An 18,109-nucleotide genomic window follows, 5' to 3' on the forward strand; every position below is an offset into this window, starting at 1 on the left:
CAGTTTGGGTTTTGTTCATTTGGATAGTTCTTCTGCTGGTCTCACCTGGGATTACTCCTTAGGCTACCATCAGTTTATGGGATGGATAGTCTAGGATAGTCTCACTTCTGTGTCCGGTGGTTGGTGCTTGCCAGTGTTTGGGCTGGCCATTAGCTAGAGTACGGGGGGGTGACTGGGCCATATACTTTCTAAAAGTATAGCAGTTACTGGCTATCTTCTTTTAAGATTTAAGGTCTAAGTGGCTCAGTTTCTAGAAATATTCTGACTCCAACTGACTTTCGTGATTGAAAAGTCACTGTTTGGAGTTTCTGCATCTTCTCAGTCACTGTGATTATAATGGCTGACATTAAATTTCAAAGTGCATGCTGGGGTGAGTGTGGTAAGATATTTGGAAATCAACAGGAAACAAAAGAGGTAAGAAAAAGGGAGGAAAAGATAGAGGAATGTCTCTCATTTCTAATAACCATTAATGGAGAGATACTAATGTACAACACACTTCTAACCTGGTCTCCATCTTTTATGATAGTATTACTTAGGAAGTGTGAAAAAAACAGAATGAGAAAAATATATATATTAGAGCCTAGCTTCTTCAATTTAACAGAAAACACAGATGCATTAAATAGTCTTAATTTTCATAGTGCTGATTAAAATTTTACAGAAATTAATTAATTAATAGCTAATTAATAGCTAATTAATAGTTACTTTAATATAGCAACTTTCTCAGATCTATGGCAGGGGAAAAAAGAAACACAGAAAGCTATAAATATGAGAGAAAAAGACAGACTTTCATATGTTGTACCTTATATCAGGTCTATGTATGAATATTTTTGATTGTTCAGTAGTATCAACCAGCTGTATATTCTTCACATGGATTGGATGCTGTAAATCTTCATTCAAAGGGTTAGTGATGAATACCACATTAGTTTCACCTGAACAAACATTCTTAAATCCAACAAATGTTGAACCTAAAACATAAATAACAGAATGGAGAAAGTGATAAAATCAGTTTCATTTCATGCATATTCCAGCAAATACATCATATAACACCACCTTGAACATAGAGCTCCTAGCTTATGTGGTGGACTGTCCACCACTATTCATGTTAGATTGTTGCCTCCTTACATTAATACCATTGAATAGTCTTCTCATATTTTCTCTGAGTTTAGTTATGTGATTTGGTTTGACCAATGGGACAAGAGCAATTGTGATATAAGCAGATCTGAAAAGTGCTTGCCTATTAGGGCTCACTCTCTCTTGGTGCTCTTGGGGAATTCTGTGACTTCCAGCATGTGAATGAGCACAGAAGACATAAGGCCCCATCACCCCCCTTACTCTAGCTAATGGCCAGCCCAAACACTGGCAAGCACCAACCACCGGACACAGAAGTGAGACTATCCTGGCTTACCTATCCCATAAACTGATGACAGCCTAAGGAATAACCCCAGGTGAGACAAGCAGAAGAACTGTACAAATGAACAAAGCCCAAACTGTCAATCCACAGAATCAGGAGCTAATAAATGATGCTTTAAAGACTCTAAATTTTGGAGGTATTTTGTTATGCAGCAAAGACTAATTGAAATATTAGTTCTTTTGGCCTTATTGCATATATTGTGTGACCAAAAGATAAAATTTATTGAATTCAAACTTAATCTCCACTGTAATTAAAATCCAATAACTCAAAAATAGAAAAAAAAAAAGCAAAAGGTGACTCCAAAATTCTTATTATCAGTTATGTAATATCACCACCCTTCCCGGTGATATATTTTCCTAAGATGATATTTTATGTACATCAATATGAACCTTAGATGAATATTAATAAAATACCACAGTAGCAGACACTGTAACCTGTACAGTTCTGCTTTACTGGCCCAGTGCACTGGCCCTCAGCACCCCCCACATAAGTATTGGCTGTCCACTACTCACACCTGCCCCTTTTTCCAGAGAATTGTCCTTGACCAGATGACAATTTCCTCTCCTAAGAGATTCTGCACTCAATACCACCAGCAAAGGGCTACTGTGCCTAACCAACAACCGAACAGCAGATCCCCTTGCCTCAAGAGGGGGCACCCAAACTACACAGCTCCCTGAGGTATCAAGAAGGAGCTTGACTCTAGCTGAGACGCTATCCTTGCTTAGCTCTGCTCTATCCTACTTCCCTCACTCCCTTTCTTGTGAAAATACACCCTTAATAAACCACTTGCACAAGAATCCCATCTCTGGCTTCACTTTTAGACCATCTGATTTAGACAGTACCAGAAGTGGTCCTAGGATACAGGCTGTAATGATGCAATAATGGATTTAGCCCACTTGCTGTCTGAGGACGCCCTTATTGGGGGTATGTGGAATACTGATAGCCCCTTGAAGCCCCTAGAAAGCTGTAACAATGAAATTGTAAAGATTTCACTCATGGTATCAGGAAACAAACTGAGGGTTGCAGGAGGAAGGGTAGGGTGATTGGGTTATGGACCCTGGGGAGGGTATGTGCTACGGTGAGTGCTGTGAATTGCATGAGACTGAAGATTCACAGACCTGCACCCCTGAAGCAAATAATACATTATGTGTTAATAAAAAAAAAGAAAAAGATTTTGCTCATGGTGAACTGGGATAATATCTAGGTGGAAGGAAGTGCTCTGGGTGGTACAGTAACTTTGGCATTTAAGGGGTTAAGGGGAAACAGTGGTTACAAGAAAACTAAAAGTAGGTGACTATTGACCATCACTGATGCTCTGAAGAAAGAATCAATCACAAATTCAAGGCAAACCTCAGAATCTGAAAACAAAACCAATGTAGTATTCATAGAAGGTTGAATTCTCAGCCCTGGCAAGTCTCCTACATCAAAGACAGGGCTCTGATAGAAAAGGAATGGAACCGAATTAGGATGGGAATATAGGGAACATGAATTTGAGCCTTGAAACCAAGGTTTCCCCTTGAATGTTCCAGATCTGTATAAATGGTCTGCTTCTCCCTTATTAGAAGAGAGTTTTCCTGCCCCCTATCTTGAAATCATGACAAGACCTCAAAAAAAAAAAGGCAAATCTTGCCTTTCTTGGGACCTGTCCCCATCTCCCCTTCTGGAAGACAGAGCAGTCAGTCTGGTCAAGTCTCATCATGATCTGACTGGGGAAGTGATAAGCCTGCTATGGGATGAGAGGAATTGTATACCAAAGGAACTGCAGTAACTAACATTTACTGACAGGAATCAGGAGTATATATATATCTGAGAGCAAATTGTGATGGTGTTAGATCAAGGGGGAAAGAATACAAAGCTGGATAAGGGAGAGTATCACTACAGATGGGGGTATTCTCCTGAGCTGTTGTCATGGCTTTTCTTAAGTTTGGAAAATATCATGTTCCACTTCAAATGAAGTAGAATGGTAAGAACTTCCATGGCACATTGTAGGAGAAGGGGTCAAAGTCTCTGAAAAATGAAATATTGGAATGAGCCTATTATATAATGCCAGTGCATTTCAGCCCACCTGGGGATGGCCTTGGAAGAGAGTGACATGGGCAGATTCTACTATGGGATAGAAATTTAGGTAGTACCCAGGGTGACCCACTTTGTGTGAAGAGAGAAGTGGTGTGAGGTAAGGATAAACATAAAAAATGACTTAGCTAGCATCTATCATTTCCTGACTTGGCGAGGATGTGGAGAAAGGGGAACCCTCCTACACTGTTGGTGGGAATGCAAGCTGGTGCAGCCACTCTGGAAAACAGCATGGAGGTTCCTCAAAATGTTGAAAATAGAACTGCCCTATGACCCAGCAATTGCACTATTGGGCATTTACCCTAAAGATACAAACGTAGTGATCCAAAGGGGCACATGCACCCGAATGTTTATAGCAGCAATGTCCACAATAGCCAAACTATGGAAAGAACCTAGATGTCCATCAACAGATGAATCGATCAAGAAGATGTGGTATATATACACAATGGAATACTATGCAGCCATCAAAAGAAATGAAATCTTGCCATTTGCGACAACATGGATGGAACTAGAGCGTATCATGCTTAGCGAAATAAGTCAAGCAGAGAAAGACAACTATCATATGATCTCCCTGATATGAGGAAGTGGTGATGCAACATGGGGGCTTAAGTGGGTAGGAGAAGAATAAATGAAACAAGATGGGATTGGGAGGGAGACAAACCATAAGTGACTCTTAATCTCACAAAACAAACTGAGGGTTGCTGGGAGGAGGGGATTTGGGAGAAGGGGCTGGGATTATGGACATTGGGGAGGGTATGTGCTTTGGTGAGTGCTGTGAAGTGTGTAAACCTGGTGATTCACAGACCTGTACCCCTGGGGATAAAAATATATGTTTATAAAAAATAAAAATTTAAAAAAAAATGACTTAGCTAATTAGTCAGGGGCCTGGAAGGAACAAAACTGGATGACTGGGTAAAATGAAGACTGAGGGAAAAGCATGTGCTTGGGGTTCTGGGAATAAACACAGAGGACATGTTAGTGATTACCAAAGAGTATCAACTATGGAAGAAGCACTAAAGAAATAAGTGAACAGGTGGACAGAGCCAAGAGATGTTACTAGCTCTTGGGTTATATGAATTTAAATTTCTTCAGTTGTAAAAAGAGATAATAATATGTAACCCTACTTATATAAAAGGGTTTTTACAATTTATAGAAACTAACATTAAATCATTGTACCAGTGTTTCCTCTTCTGTTTTAGAAGGAAAATTAAATGTCACTTCTTCAACATATACAAATTTTGCCAGGGAACCATTCTTGAAATTGAGTGATGTCTGATTTCTTGGCTTTCCACACGGAGCAGATTCATATACAGATTCATTTAAATCATGATCTTTTTTTACTAATAGTGAAACATTATTAGATATATTCTACATATTCTTTATAGAACTTAACTGAGTAGATTTGTCAAGACTATGTTTAAACTTGCCTGAGATATCCAGAAGGCCACTAATGGCATTGTAACTCATGAGCCCTGCGTGGGGTTTCCGGGGTGCCATGTTATGTGCTGAAGCAAAGGTAGGCCAGCAAATCCCACTTCGCCCACCTTTTATAAAAGAAAGAAAGTTAATAAAATTTAAATATGCACTCCCATGAACACCAAAATTAAACTTCTAAAATTTTCACCTGATGGAGGTCTAGCGCTCCGGTGGGCGGCAGAAAGTTCAATATTGGGATCATCATTAGTTAGGACATCAGAGCAATTAAATCCAGGGCTACTTCCAACAATTAATGAGCTCTATATAAAAAAAATTTAAACAGTACAGTTTAAATGATAGCTTTTCCCCAAGGAAAATATATAATGGATAATACTGAATTCCACCGTAGCAAAACACAACCTTGAAGTGTGAGGAAGGGGTTATTCATAAAGCCAAGATGAAAAGGATGTGACTTTATGCCCTAAGTGGAATGGCCAACAAACTGGGAAGGGGAAGCTAGGCTGGTAAATTATTATGTATAATGACATGTTATGTTTCTGTGACAGAAATACGCCCAGGGAACAGCAGGAACAAAAAGAGGAGAGAGTGTCAATATTATCTAAGCTAGTTCAGGAAAGGATTCATAGAGGAAATGAAAATTTCACTACCTGTGGCAAGACTAGGGGTGGTACACAAAAAGAGGTGATGGGACCAGGGAGGAGAGGGAGGGATAGAGCACTTCCTGACAGAATATAATGAGAACAAAGGCAAGGAGGTTTGGACTCACCTGGCTTCGGAGTCAAGGAGATCAATCTTACCAGAACTTCACTGAATTCACCCTTTCTCCTTACTGTGGCTGTATTCATTTCTTACCTTAATCTGCACTGTTTTACTGGAAATTTTGTGAGATACAGAGGCTGGCATGTAAATCATTGAAGAAATGGCCATCCCGTTGTCAACCAGAGTCACATTATAGATATGCACACTCTCTGTGGTCTGTAAAACAACTTGTAGGTTACATAGTACAAAGTATAGTCATAAAACAAGATAAACAATCACCACCTTGGATCACATTTACCTGAAAATAAATTCCATAATCCCAGCATGTCCAAATGGTAAATCCCTGTATAAGAGAACACCCAGGAAGGCCATCTTGGTTCATATAAATACCATATAAACCTCCATGGGCTTCATTGTCAAACCACTTTTCCATGGGATTAGACTGACCTTGTAAGGAAACAGGAAAGAAGGGAATTAACATTACAAGTCATGTCCTAGAGCTTTATAAGAAGTATCAGTTAAAGTTAATTTTTTAAATTAAATATATGAATCTTGTACAAATTTTCACATGATAATTAAATATTGTTATGGCTTGGCCATTTATGGCGTACTCTACTCAGGATTTAATGTTATCTAATTTGTCCACTGACCATTAGAATGACTGTATACTCATTTGTAAATTTTGCTTTAGTTGTTAGCACATTTAACTTACTATATCTGATATCTGATTAAACACAAATTTCATAAGAAAGTATGTAAAGTTTGGATTCAAAGAAGGCTAACCCTGAAACACAATGGTACCACCTGCTGTTTATAAAATGCTTCCCCCCACCCCCTGCATCTTTTTGTTGCTGGTGCGTCCTGGTCATCCCATTTTCAAGTCAGGTGTCACCTCCTCACAAGGCCTTCTCTGACTACCTGATTCAAAGTAGCACCTCGGTTCCTTCACATGGACATTAAAATGATTTCACTTGAAATTGTATTATTCCTTATCATGAATTAGCCATCTCCTCTCTCCTACTAGAATGTAAGCTGCATGAGAGAAGACACGGTGTCCACCTCCCTCACCACCGTATTCCCAGGGCCTAAGCAGGTAATGCAGAGATGGGTGTTCAGTTAATCATCTGTTAACTGATGTATGTATGACCTTGGAACATTGTTGAGCCTTTTAGACCAGTTTCCTCAAATATAAAAAGTTTTAATGCCTAATTTAGAGTAGTCTCAAAATGAAATGAAGTAACCCCACATGAAATGCCTCAATAAATGAACGCTATACTCATTACTAATATATAGGAAACCTGAAGTAGATTTTTTATGAAACTTTATTTACGTCCAAATCAGATCAGCGATCTTAATAATTCCCTCCTAACCATGCATACACTGGAGGGCTCCCAATAAAGAACAGATCACGCCCTGTAGTTTACTTGGTACCAGCTCTCTTGACCAAGTCTCCTGATTTCCTCTTCTCCTGTAGAGTTTCCTTTCTTCCTAAAACTTTGGGATTGAAATTTCACTTGTCAACTGCCTAGATTCTGTTTTGTTTTCTCCATAAGAAGCTGTTCACATGTCTCTCCCTCGGTTCCACATACTGTTGCCCCTGGGGCCCCGTGTGAGTCATGGTTCCCTTCCTGGCCTACCAGACTCCACTTGCCTGGGAGGTTCACTGGATGGGTTGGTGTCCCGTTCCAGGAACTTAAACCCACAATTTCTCAGTGTTGTCTCTTATTTCAATTTCTCTAAATCCTAGACTTCCTTGTAAACCCTCTCAATTATTTAGGAATATCAATATAGTCAGTGCAATATACATATTAGTAAGTATTCATATTCACAGGTCATATTTTGACTTAAAAAATCCAGGACAACACTTCAAAGAAGTTGCAGAAAAATTACATATTTTAAAATCGTAGTCAAAACTTTTAAGCTGTTGGGACTAAAATATTCAATAAGAGCATATATCAAGGAATCAGTTAAATTTGTTGGCAGTTGTTTTATTCCTTCCAAAATACATTCCAAAATGTATTTTACACAAGAATAAAATTAGCTTAAACTCAATAATTTTTGAATTTACAGAAAAATGCTGATTTACGGAATTTACAGATAAAATGCTGATTCAAAGAATCTTAAAAATAACTATACTGAGATTAAAAAAAAACAGCTGTACAAGAGATATAAAGTTTTCAGAGAAAATCCCATTTCCTCTGAGTTTCTCAAGAGGTAAACCTTGCAGCTCTATTATTTTATTTTGATGTAATAATGCATTTACCTAGTTGGAAAACCAAATGGTTATAAAAAATTATACAATAATAAGTCACCAGTCACCCTGTTGCTGGTTTTTTTGTTTTTACATTTTGTGACGCTTTATATAAACACAAATAACCCTATATATTCCTATTTTCTTTCTTTTCTTCCACAAAACATACCATAAATGAAACAGTATTTTATCTATAAACATATACATATTATACATATACATTTATATATATCGTATAGTATGATATATTTATGTACATATATATATCATATAGCATGATATACACCATAGCAGTATATTGATATGTATCTTATTCCCTCTTTTTGAGCAGGGCCTGGTGTTCTACTGTCTGGCTTTAAGTAACTAGTCCACTGTACTGGACACAAGGCAGCTTGCAGCTTCCTGCTAGCACAAACAATATTGTGATGAATCACCTAGTTCACAAAACATTTTGTAAGTGTTATAGAGGCCAATGTTAGTTGGATTGCCAGAAATGGAAATGCTGAGCCAAAAGCAGATGCTCCTATAATTTTGGCAGCTAGTGTCCTATTCCCCTCTGTAGGGGGGTTATATTGTTTTGTCATTCAACTAGCAGAGGGTAAATGTTCTAGTTTCCCTAGCCTTGCCAAAAGAGGAGTTGTTAATTCTCAGTTAATTCTTGAGTTTGACTCCTCTGGTAGAGAGAAATGTATCTGAGAACTAGCTGTACATGGCCTTTGATTTTTTCATGCTTGTAGGTTTAAATGCACAACTAGTTTATTTATAATTTATAAATAAATTTATAAATTATAAATTTATTCTTATCAAGAGGAAATATGCAATAGTCCCATATCCCAATAGACATGTATCTCTAAAGTGTTGCTTTTATGAAAGTGATAGTGGGATGAGGTACTCACTGTTCCAACACTGGCCACATCAAGAATTAAAGTGGCTGCTAGAATTTTTGGATCATAAATATGCAAAATTATCTTTAAAAGCCTATTCAGGAGTGCCTGAGTGGCTCAGTGGGTTAAGCGTCTGCCTTTAGCTCAGGTCATGATCCCAGGTCCTGGCTCAGTGAGGAATCTGCTTCTCCTTCTGCCCCTCCCCCTGCCACCCTTCCACCCCTACTCATGCTCTTGCACGCTCTCTCAAGTAAATAATAAATTCTTTATCATTTTTTTTAAAGATTTTATCTATTTATTTGACAGAGAGATCACAAGTAGGCAGAGAGGCAGGCAGAGAGAGAGAGAGGAGGAAGCAGGCTTCCTGCTGAGCAGAGAGCCCGACTTGGGACTCGATCCCAGGACCCTGAGATCATGACCTGAGCCGAAGGCAGCGGCTTAACCCACTGAGCCACCCAGGTGCCCTCTTTATCTTTTTTAATAAACAAAATCTTTCTTAAAAAGTCTATTCATTTTTTCCTAGACTCAACGGTATCTTCAAGTCATTTAGCTTGTTAAGTTCTTTCAGTATCCTGGAGGAGGGGCTATTACATACTGAACCAACAAACAATCATAATTTCTTTCGAACAAATTGGGACAAGGTATTTCCTTGTTTTAGTGACTCTTTGCCGAAAGACTTACTTGAGCAAGGTTCACCGTCAATGCGGAATCCCACCCTTCCAAATCCAGCCACGATGTTATTTTGCAAGACTGTATTGGTCCCTCTGTTTATCTAGTACAGGGATAAGGAAGATGTTATGGATCAGGCGCTTACACGACTGTACAATGACAGCAAGTATGCAGCATATATAGGAAAATTAACTATGACTACCCTTTGGGAGGAAAAATTAATTTCATTATTCAACCCATTCAAATTTACATTACAAATGTAGTATCGAAATTACCTTAGGTTTTTGGTGTAAAATCATCACGAGACACAACACCTTAGATTTCATTAGAAAACTGCATTAAAGAGATTTTTTATTTCAGTCACAAAAGCCACTGGGTATCATTCAAAATTATAAACCTTAGAACAAATTCCAGTATTATAGCAAGGTTAGTAGGATTTTATCACTCTTTGGCTATATTATGCTACCAATTCGATTTATTAAGAGAAAACTAAGGAAGTTATAGTGGACCATAAGATTCAATAGAAGCACTTACTAGTTTAAGTAAAATCTGCTATATTTAAAACTGGTTGAACATGAATGTTAGGTAGTCACTAAACAATTTTACTTTGTGAGCCCAGGCAAGGTGGCAAAAATGAAAAGTATAGAGCACAGAAGATTTAATTCTTGCCTCTGGTGTCAGCAAAACAGTCCAAATCTCAACTATTTAAAGTATTAAGCACCTTTATTTTTATATATTATGATAAGAGAACAGAGTAAAATGAAACTCATAAAAGTAGAATAAGTTCCTTTTCTTTCAAAAGGTAGAGAAAATTCAAAGATCTGGAACTGACATTGGATTACGTTCTCACATAATCCATGAAAGGAGAACACGCTTGTAAATGTATACCAAGTTCCCAGCTTTCAGGTTTTACTTTAAAGTGATTATTAGTAGTTGCACAAAAACAAACCTCATTCCTATCCCATCTCCCAAAAGAGCTATTTTTAAAAATTCCTTTTGACTCCTGTAGCATAGGTTAGTAGACTAAAAAGAAAGTGGAGCCATATGTCCTCCAAACCCTTTTCCTGTACTTTCTGTTTGCTTGCCTGTGATCTCATCCTACACCAGAGGGCCTACAGTGATTGAAGAAACTTCATGGGAAACAAGAAGGGTCCAGTTAGTAATACCAGATAAAAGTAAATAACCTCACATAATCATAAGCATTTTAGTTGAGAAAGGGATTTTGGAGATTCTGTAGTCTAGCATTCTAGTTTTCCCTATGACGAAGGAAACCAAAGTCAGAGTTAAGTAGTAGTATGTGTAAGGCATTCAGTCAATTAGCAGCACAGAGACCCTGCACCAGAACTTGGAAGTAAGTGACAATTAAGATTGGAAAAGCAAGGAAATAAGAGAACTACTTAAACCACTGGACAGCAACACAAAGAAAAATTCGATGGCTGTGGGAGCTCGTAACATCTCTCAAGGAAGTTTACTCCCTTCATTAGCTCATTTTATTAATTCACCAATCTTTATCTAAAGAGGAAGCAGTTTTCAATAACATTTTGAGACTTACAGTTTCTACAGAATTTATAATCTGTGGTATGTAATCTGTAGAGAAATTACAAATTATACTTTAGGATACTCTTGTAAAATTATGTCATTATTTTATATAGTTATAAGTCACCCTACCTCAATTGCTGCATGCCAGAGCGTTGAACTTAAATCTCTTCTGTTTTGATAGGTTCCTGGCCAAATTGAGAGTGTAACCAAGTTCCCACGAACTCTGTTGGCATCCCCCCATATTCTGATGCCTACAAGAAAGTGAATAAAACCCCCCAAAATACATACAGATTTGTAATGAGTACTATAGGGGACATCTTCTGTGTTCCCATGAAATCAGTTTTTCTAGTTTGAGCCTGACAAATCAACCTCTTAAATTTTAGAGTATGCCTTTTGAACTCAACCTCTTTAATAGTCTAACTGCCTTAGACTCTTCTGGGGTGCCTGTTAAATATATGGGTTCCATATATGAGACCACACCTCAGATTTTAACAAACACACACATCAATTTCATATATATTAAATGAGTTTGTATTATGCTTTGTACAGATATTCAAGAAAGCATAACCTCCTTACATCAAGTACCATTAAATAGTAACCTTTACTTGTTATTTTGATTTTCTTTATTTTGATTGATAGGTGAGGGTATTTTAAATGTCATAGTAAAAATGTCATAGTAATTTAAACTACTGGTGATTAGATAATTCACACACGATCATGGTCTGGTAAATAATTCTTCTAGAGTTGTACTGTCCAGTATGATAGCCATAGTCACATGTAACAACTTAAATGTAAAGTAAGTATGATTAAATTAAGTACCATTAAAATTAAAAAATTCTTGTTCTTCAATCATAGTAGCAACATTTTAAGTGCTCAGTGGCCACATAGGGTTTAGTAATTACCCTATCAGTACAGATAGAGGCCACTTCCGTTCTTTGAAAACAATCAACCAGACAGCATGGCTCTAGAGTCTTCAGATAAGATTGTCTCAGAAAGCACATTATTTGGACAAAAATATTATCATACTACCTTCCCCCACTGTAAAGTGAATGATGTTGTCTTCTATGTCCAATCCATCTGTCCCAAACACACCAATTGCTGGGGAAAAGCCGTTGTGAAAGGCACAGCCTCGAATATAAGATGAGCCACGTTCTTGAATCTATGAAACATCAGGATTCAGTGAACATTTTAAAATAAAATTAAAATGTATTTAAAGAAAAAACTTGAAGTAGGTGATTTTCGAAAGACAAATCTTGATAAATAAAATACTCAGAGAAAGACAATTGTATGATCTCTCTGTGAGGAATTTGAGAGGCATGGAAGAGGGGTGTGGAGGGAAGGGACAGAAAAAATGAAACAAGATGGGATTGGGAGGGAGACGAACCATAAGAGACTCTTAATTTCAGGAAACAAACTGAGGGCTGCTGGCGGGGAAAGGGGGATGGGTTATGGACATTGGGGAGGGTACGTGCTATGGTGAGTGCTGTGTAAAGTGTGTGTAAAACTGTGTAAAAAAACTGTGTAAAGTGTGTGGAAAGTGTGTAAAACTGATGACTCACAGACCTGTGCCCTTGGGGCAAATAATACATTATATGTTAATAAAAAAATAAAATACTCAATTCATGTTCCATGAAAAAATATGATTTCCTTGTAGATCTTTTAATCCTGGGAAATTTCCATATATCTTCAATTTATGATTAAATAAAACAAAAATGCAGATTTAAATGCAGATAAAAATTCTGAAGTACTTTTCTATGCCTTTGTATTTCTATCATTATCTATAAAATACTAAGGAGCTAAAAATTTTTTCAGAATTGTTTATTATATAATGAGCAGGGAATTTTTTTAAATTATAAAAGTTAATACTCTAGGCAGGAGGTTATAATTCAAAGGTCTGTAGGAACCAACCAATGAGTAAGTTTGGGGTTGTAACCTCAAGCCTGCAAGACTATTTTTTTATTTCCATAAAAAAAAAAAATATGTTCTCTCTCATTTTTCTTCAGCCACAAGCCTTCTAAGCACATCTATTTTCCCACTTTTGACAGAAGCATGGATATACGCACAAGGTTCTCCTTTGAGAAATGTAAGCAATACTCACTTTGTTCAATAGAAACTATAAATAGTTTAATCACTGCAAAATAAAGTGGAGTTATGAAATAAGATCATAGAGTTTCAGTTATTTTACATATGTGCTCTTTTTTTTTTAAATTTTAATATAATTTTTTATTTTTTATAAACATATATTTTTATCCCCAGGGGTACAGGTCTGTGAATCACCAGGTTTACACACTTCACAGCACTCACCAAAACACATACCCTCCCCAATGTCCATAATCCCACCCCCTTCTCCCAAACCCCCTCCCCCCAACAACCCTCAGTTTGTTTTGTGAGATTAAGAGTCACTTATGGTTTGTCTCCCTCCCAATCCCATCTTCTTTCATTTATTCTTCTCGTACCCACTTAAGCCCCCATGTTGCATCACCACTTCCTCATATCAGGGAGATCATATGATAGTTGTCTTTCTCCGCCTGACTTATTTTGCTAAGCATGAAAACATATGTGCTCTTTTTTCTGTTTTTTTTGTTTGTTTGGTTGGTTTTTTACTGATTTTAAATAAATGTGTGAAATGGGTAAGTCAGATGCTGCTATGAGTCTAAAAAAGTTGTTGGAAAACGTACCAAAGAAAGTTTTATTAGATCATCATCTTAGAAATTCTAAAATACTGGGGTGCCTGGGTGGCTCAGTAAGTTAAAGCCTCTGCCTTTGGCTCAGGTCATGGCTCCAGGGTCCTGTGATCGAGCCCCACATGGCATTGGGTGTCTCTGCTAAGTAGGGAGCCTGTTTCCCTTCCGCTCTCTCTGCCTGTCTCTCTGCCTACTTGTGATCTCTGTCTGTCAAATAAATAAATAAAATCTTAAAAAAAAAAAAGAAATTCTAAGATATGACTTTTTAGTAAAGTTAAATGAAAATAAAGTCAAAATCAAAATATTTTATTTTGAATATATGCAAAAATTCAAGTACAAACCTGTCCTAAGTTAAGAAATGTTACGGCGTATCTTGGATCTGTGCTATCCCTGAAGCCTTCTTGACCACCGTGATAAAATTCCACATTACTTATCCTTGCATTTCCTGGTAGGGTAGGGAGGGAAGAGTGACAACATTTTTTTTTTTCTTGAAACACAATAAGAATTTTTGAAAATCTACACGAGTTGTAATTTTCCAAATCACAAATTTGCTTTCAACTTTTTCATGAATATCTCATTCATTCTTCTTTGCTCCTTTAATCCAAATCAGGCAGTGTTTCTGAACTTTTTTTTCACTGGCCCCTACAACAGTCTCTTTAGACTTTTTTCCCCAATAGCCTCCCCTTCCCATGGAATTTCAATACCTCAGCTATACTACGTATCTGTTAATGTATGGTGGCTCTTTGGAGGGCCACAAACTATTGCTCTTATAAATTCTTCTGTCCTGGGACACCTGGGTGGCCCAGTTGGTTGAGTGTCTGCCTTGGGATCAGGTCCTAGGATGGAGCCTGCTTTGGGCTCCCTGCTCAACTAGGAACCTGCTTCTCCTTTTCCTTCTGCCCCTCCCCCTTCTCATGCACTTGTATGTTCTCTCTCTTCCTTGCTCACTGCCTTTTCTCTCTCAAATAAATAAATAAAATCTTAAATAAATAAGTTTTTTTTGTTCTGCAAGAATCAGATTTCATCCCTTTGGTAGTGATACTGCTCCTGTTAGAGAAGCATGACATAATTCACAAGACATAATTTACCTGACAGTTGAGTTTTGATGTTCTAAAGATATTTGAAGGGCATTATCTTTACATAATCCTTTCCAGAATATGCATTACCAAGTATCTGCTCATCTTTGTCATAAGTACTACTAAAGTGACAAGAGGCAATTTCATAGATTGGTAATAACAGCAAGAACAATCCATGAGCCAAGGGCTGTACTAAGTGCTTAAAAGGCAATTTGTGATTGAATTCTCATACAATGTCCTGGAGGCACAGAGATTTATGGCTGGTAAAAAGCAGTAGGGGAGATTCCTCATTCCAAAAATTGATATTTAACAAAATGTGTTGGAGAAGAATTACTTTGTACTAGAAGGGAAAAGCCTGTCTCAAAATCCATGATCCAGCAATTGGATACACGGTGGAGAACATAATACTAAGATTGAGACAGAGAAGAAACGGTTACTACAGAGCATCTGGTCCTACAAAAGCCGTAGGTGTTCATTAACATCACTAAACAATTTACAGAAGCAAGGAAAGGTTGTCATAAGAACAGGTCCATCATGGGATCTGAAGTGGATTAGTATCCAAGGTCAGAGCAATTTGATCCCTATAATAATCTATCTAACTTTAAAAGGGGACAATATCTCTGCAGAGCACTATGAGGATTAAATGAGATAATACGTGTTAAATCCTTAGTACAGTGCCTGGAATACCATATGATCATCATTCACATTAGTTGTTGACATTAACTAATGTTAACATCATTAGTTATGCTCCTGTTGACAAATAGGTAGAAGCTATAGCGGGATGGCTGCCTGCTCAATATAAAGGTTTTCTGGAATTAGAGCTGTTGCAAAATGCAATAGACAGAATTATGAATGAGGACCTGCTAAAACATTACAAGTAAGAATAAATGACCGGCTCCTGGTACCCAGACTGTGGGATCTAAACACCAGCTTCCAATAAAAAGAACCAGCATTACTTGGAGGGATGACTTATTTCCAAGCTCAGAAAAACAAAACAAAAACAAAAACCATATATTTGTCATATCAGAAAATGAAGAAGCTGATGAAACCTAAGTCAAAGGCAGAGGCATCAACATGAAAATGTTCTGAAGGTCACTGATGGGGCACTTTCATTTGTCAATGGTAATTGGGCATTTCTAAAATGAGGCATATATGGGCAGTGGCATATTATTCAGTCATAAAAAGAAAGAACTCTAACCATTTGCTACAACACTGATGGACCTTGAGGGCATTATACTAAGTGGGGTAATCAGAAAAAGACAAATACTGTATGATGCTTATATGTAGAATCTAAAAAGGCCAAATGCATAAAAGCAGAGAGTAGGATCGTGGTTACCAGGAGCTAGGGTGTTGGTGGGGGGTGGAATTAGAAAGACATTGTTTGAGGGTACAAACTTGGAACTGGTGGAGAAATAAGACTTGGAAATCTAATGTACAACAGAGTGGTTACAGTCAACAATACTGTATTATAAACTTCAGAGTTGCTAAGAGACCAGATCTTAATTGTTCCTCCCACAAAAAAGACATAATGTGACATGATAGAGATGTTAGCTGACACTCCAGTGGTAATCATATTGTGATATACGAATGTATAAAAATAAACAGAGTGTATACCTTAAACTTTATATGTCAATTATATTTCAAGAAAAAAATATATGCAGTTGTTTCAAAATAACCCAGGGGCTTGAAGAGAATGGGTGGTCATACAGTTGAAACAAGATTGACCAAAGTTGATCACTGTGGTAACTAGTGACGGGTACACTGGGATGCGTTATACATCTATGTTTGAAAATTTTGTATATGTTTTAAATTCTCCCTCAAACAAAAAATAACAGACCTATCATGCTTTTTATAAACAAATTCTGTCTGGGTGAGAGGCTGGGCTAGCTGTCACCTAAGGTCATTGTTAATTTGATAATTCTTACTGTCTGTGAAGAGAAAATGAGTGGAACTTTTGGATAGTTTACATAATCCCTCTCCAGGAAGATTATTCTCTGTTAAAAACGAGAAAACCGGGGTGCCTGGGTGGCTCAGTGGGTTAAAGCCTCTGCCTTTGGCTCAGGTCATGATCCCAGGGTCCTGGGATCGAGCCCCGTATCGGGCTCTCTGCGTGGCAGAAAGCCTGCTTCCTCCTCTCTCTCTGCCTACTTGTGATCTCTGTCAAATAAATAAATAAATAATCTTAAAAAAACAAAAAGAAAAGAAAAAAGGAAGAAAGAAAAGAAAACCAGCCCAAATTGAGAGTTGATTATGTTCAACCCAAGTTACCAAACCAAGACTGAATTTACAGTTCCTCTCCCAGAAATGGAATCTTAAACCAGTCCATCAGGAATCCCCAGATCAGCACTAGTTAGGGAATGTGCCTGATTAGCCCCTGCTACCCCTAAAGGGAAGTAACCTTGCAATAACCAGTTTGCTTTTTTTGCCTAGTATACCTCCCAGGTTCCTGTTCTCTTCTGCCTATAAAAGTCTTTCATTTTGCACAACTCTTTGGAGCTCCTTTTTATCTCCTAGACTGGATACTGCCTGATGCACGAGTCACTGAATAAAGCCAGTATGATCTTCAAAATGTACTCACTGAATTTTTTTAACACATGTGATCGTAAAAAAGAAGTGTAATTTAAGAAATGACTGAACACAGAAGAGACTGTGCTATATTCCAAATCTGTACCAACCTTTAAACGTCATCATATTCTGAGTGAATGAGCTGACCAGGACACGTGCACCGAAAGATTCCTTGAACCAACCTGGATAATCTTCACCAAGTATTTTGATGTTCCTACTCAGTATCCCAACATCAGCTGCTAATGTATAGCTCTGATCTGTTCCAGGAACATGGTATCTTTCAGCTGCAGCAGAAGGACAGGTAGATTATTACCAATGCTGAAAAATACCTGAGTTTATTAGTTCCTTTGTAATTCACAGGCTGTGTAACTTTCTTTCTTTCTCTCTCTTTTTTTTTTGTGATTTTCTTTTTTTCATTATTTTTTACAATTTATTTTATATCTTTTCAGTGTAACAGTATTCATTGTTTTTGTACCACACCCAGTGCTCCATGCAATCCATGCCCTCCTTAATACCCACCACCTGGCTCCCCCACCCCCCCCAACCCCCCCTTCAAAACCCTCAGGTTGTTTTTCAGAGTCCATAGTCTCTCATGGTTCACCTCCCCTTCCAGTTTCCCTCAACTCCCTTCTCCTCTCCATCTCCCCATGTCCTCTGTGTTATTTGTTATAGTCCACAAAAAAGTGAAACCATATGATAATTGACTCTGCTTGACTTATTTCACTCAGCATAATCTCCTCCAGTCCCGTCCATGTTGCTAC

General features: G+C 37.7%; 1 protein-coding gene across 1 annotated transcript in view; it reads right to left on the reverse strand.

Moving 5' to 3' along the window:
* Positions 1-18,109, reverse strand: part of PKHD1L1 (PKHD1 like 1) — a 162,340-nt gene that overhangs the window by 24,942 nt on the left and 119,289 nt on the right. Inside the window, exons 59-68 of the mRNA XM_059165766.1 lie at positions 17,459-17,632; positions 14,049-14,152; positions 12,053-12,182; positions 11,153-11,274; positions 9,497-9,587; positions 5,979-6,127; positions 5,774-5,896; positions 5,109-5,220; positions 4,912-5,028; positions 800-965 (exon numbers count right to left, since the gene is read on the reverse strand). Of these exons, the coding sequence (XP_059021749.1) occupies positions 800-965; positions 4,912-5,028; positions 5,109-5,220; positions 5,774-5,896; positions 5,979-6,127; positions 9,497-9,587; positions 11,153-11,274; positions 12,053-12,182; positions 14,049-14,152; positions 17,459-17,632 (1,288 nt within the window). The remainder of the gene's footprint in view (positions 1-799; positions 966-4,911; positions 5,029-5,108; positions 5,221-5,773; positions 5,897-5,978; positions 6,128-9,496; positions 9,588-11,152; positions 11,275-12,052; positions 12,183-14,048; positions 14,153-17,458; positions 17,633-18,109) is intronic.

This window comes from Mustela lutreola, chromosome 3, assembly GCF_030435805.1.
Source record: "Mustela lutreola isolate mMusLut2 chromosome 3, mMusLut2.pri, whole genome shotgun sequence".
In the NCBI taxonomy this organism is placed as follows: Eukaryota; Metazoa; Chordata; class Mammalia; order Carnivora; family Mustelidae; genus Mustela; species Mustela lutreola.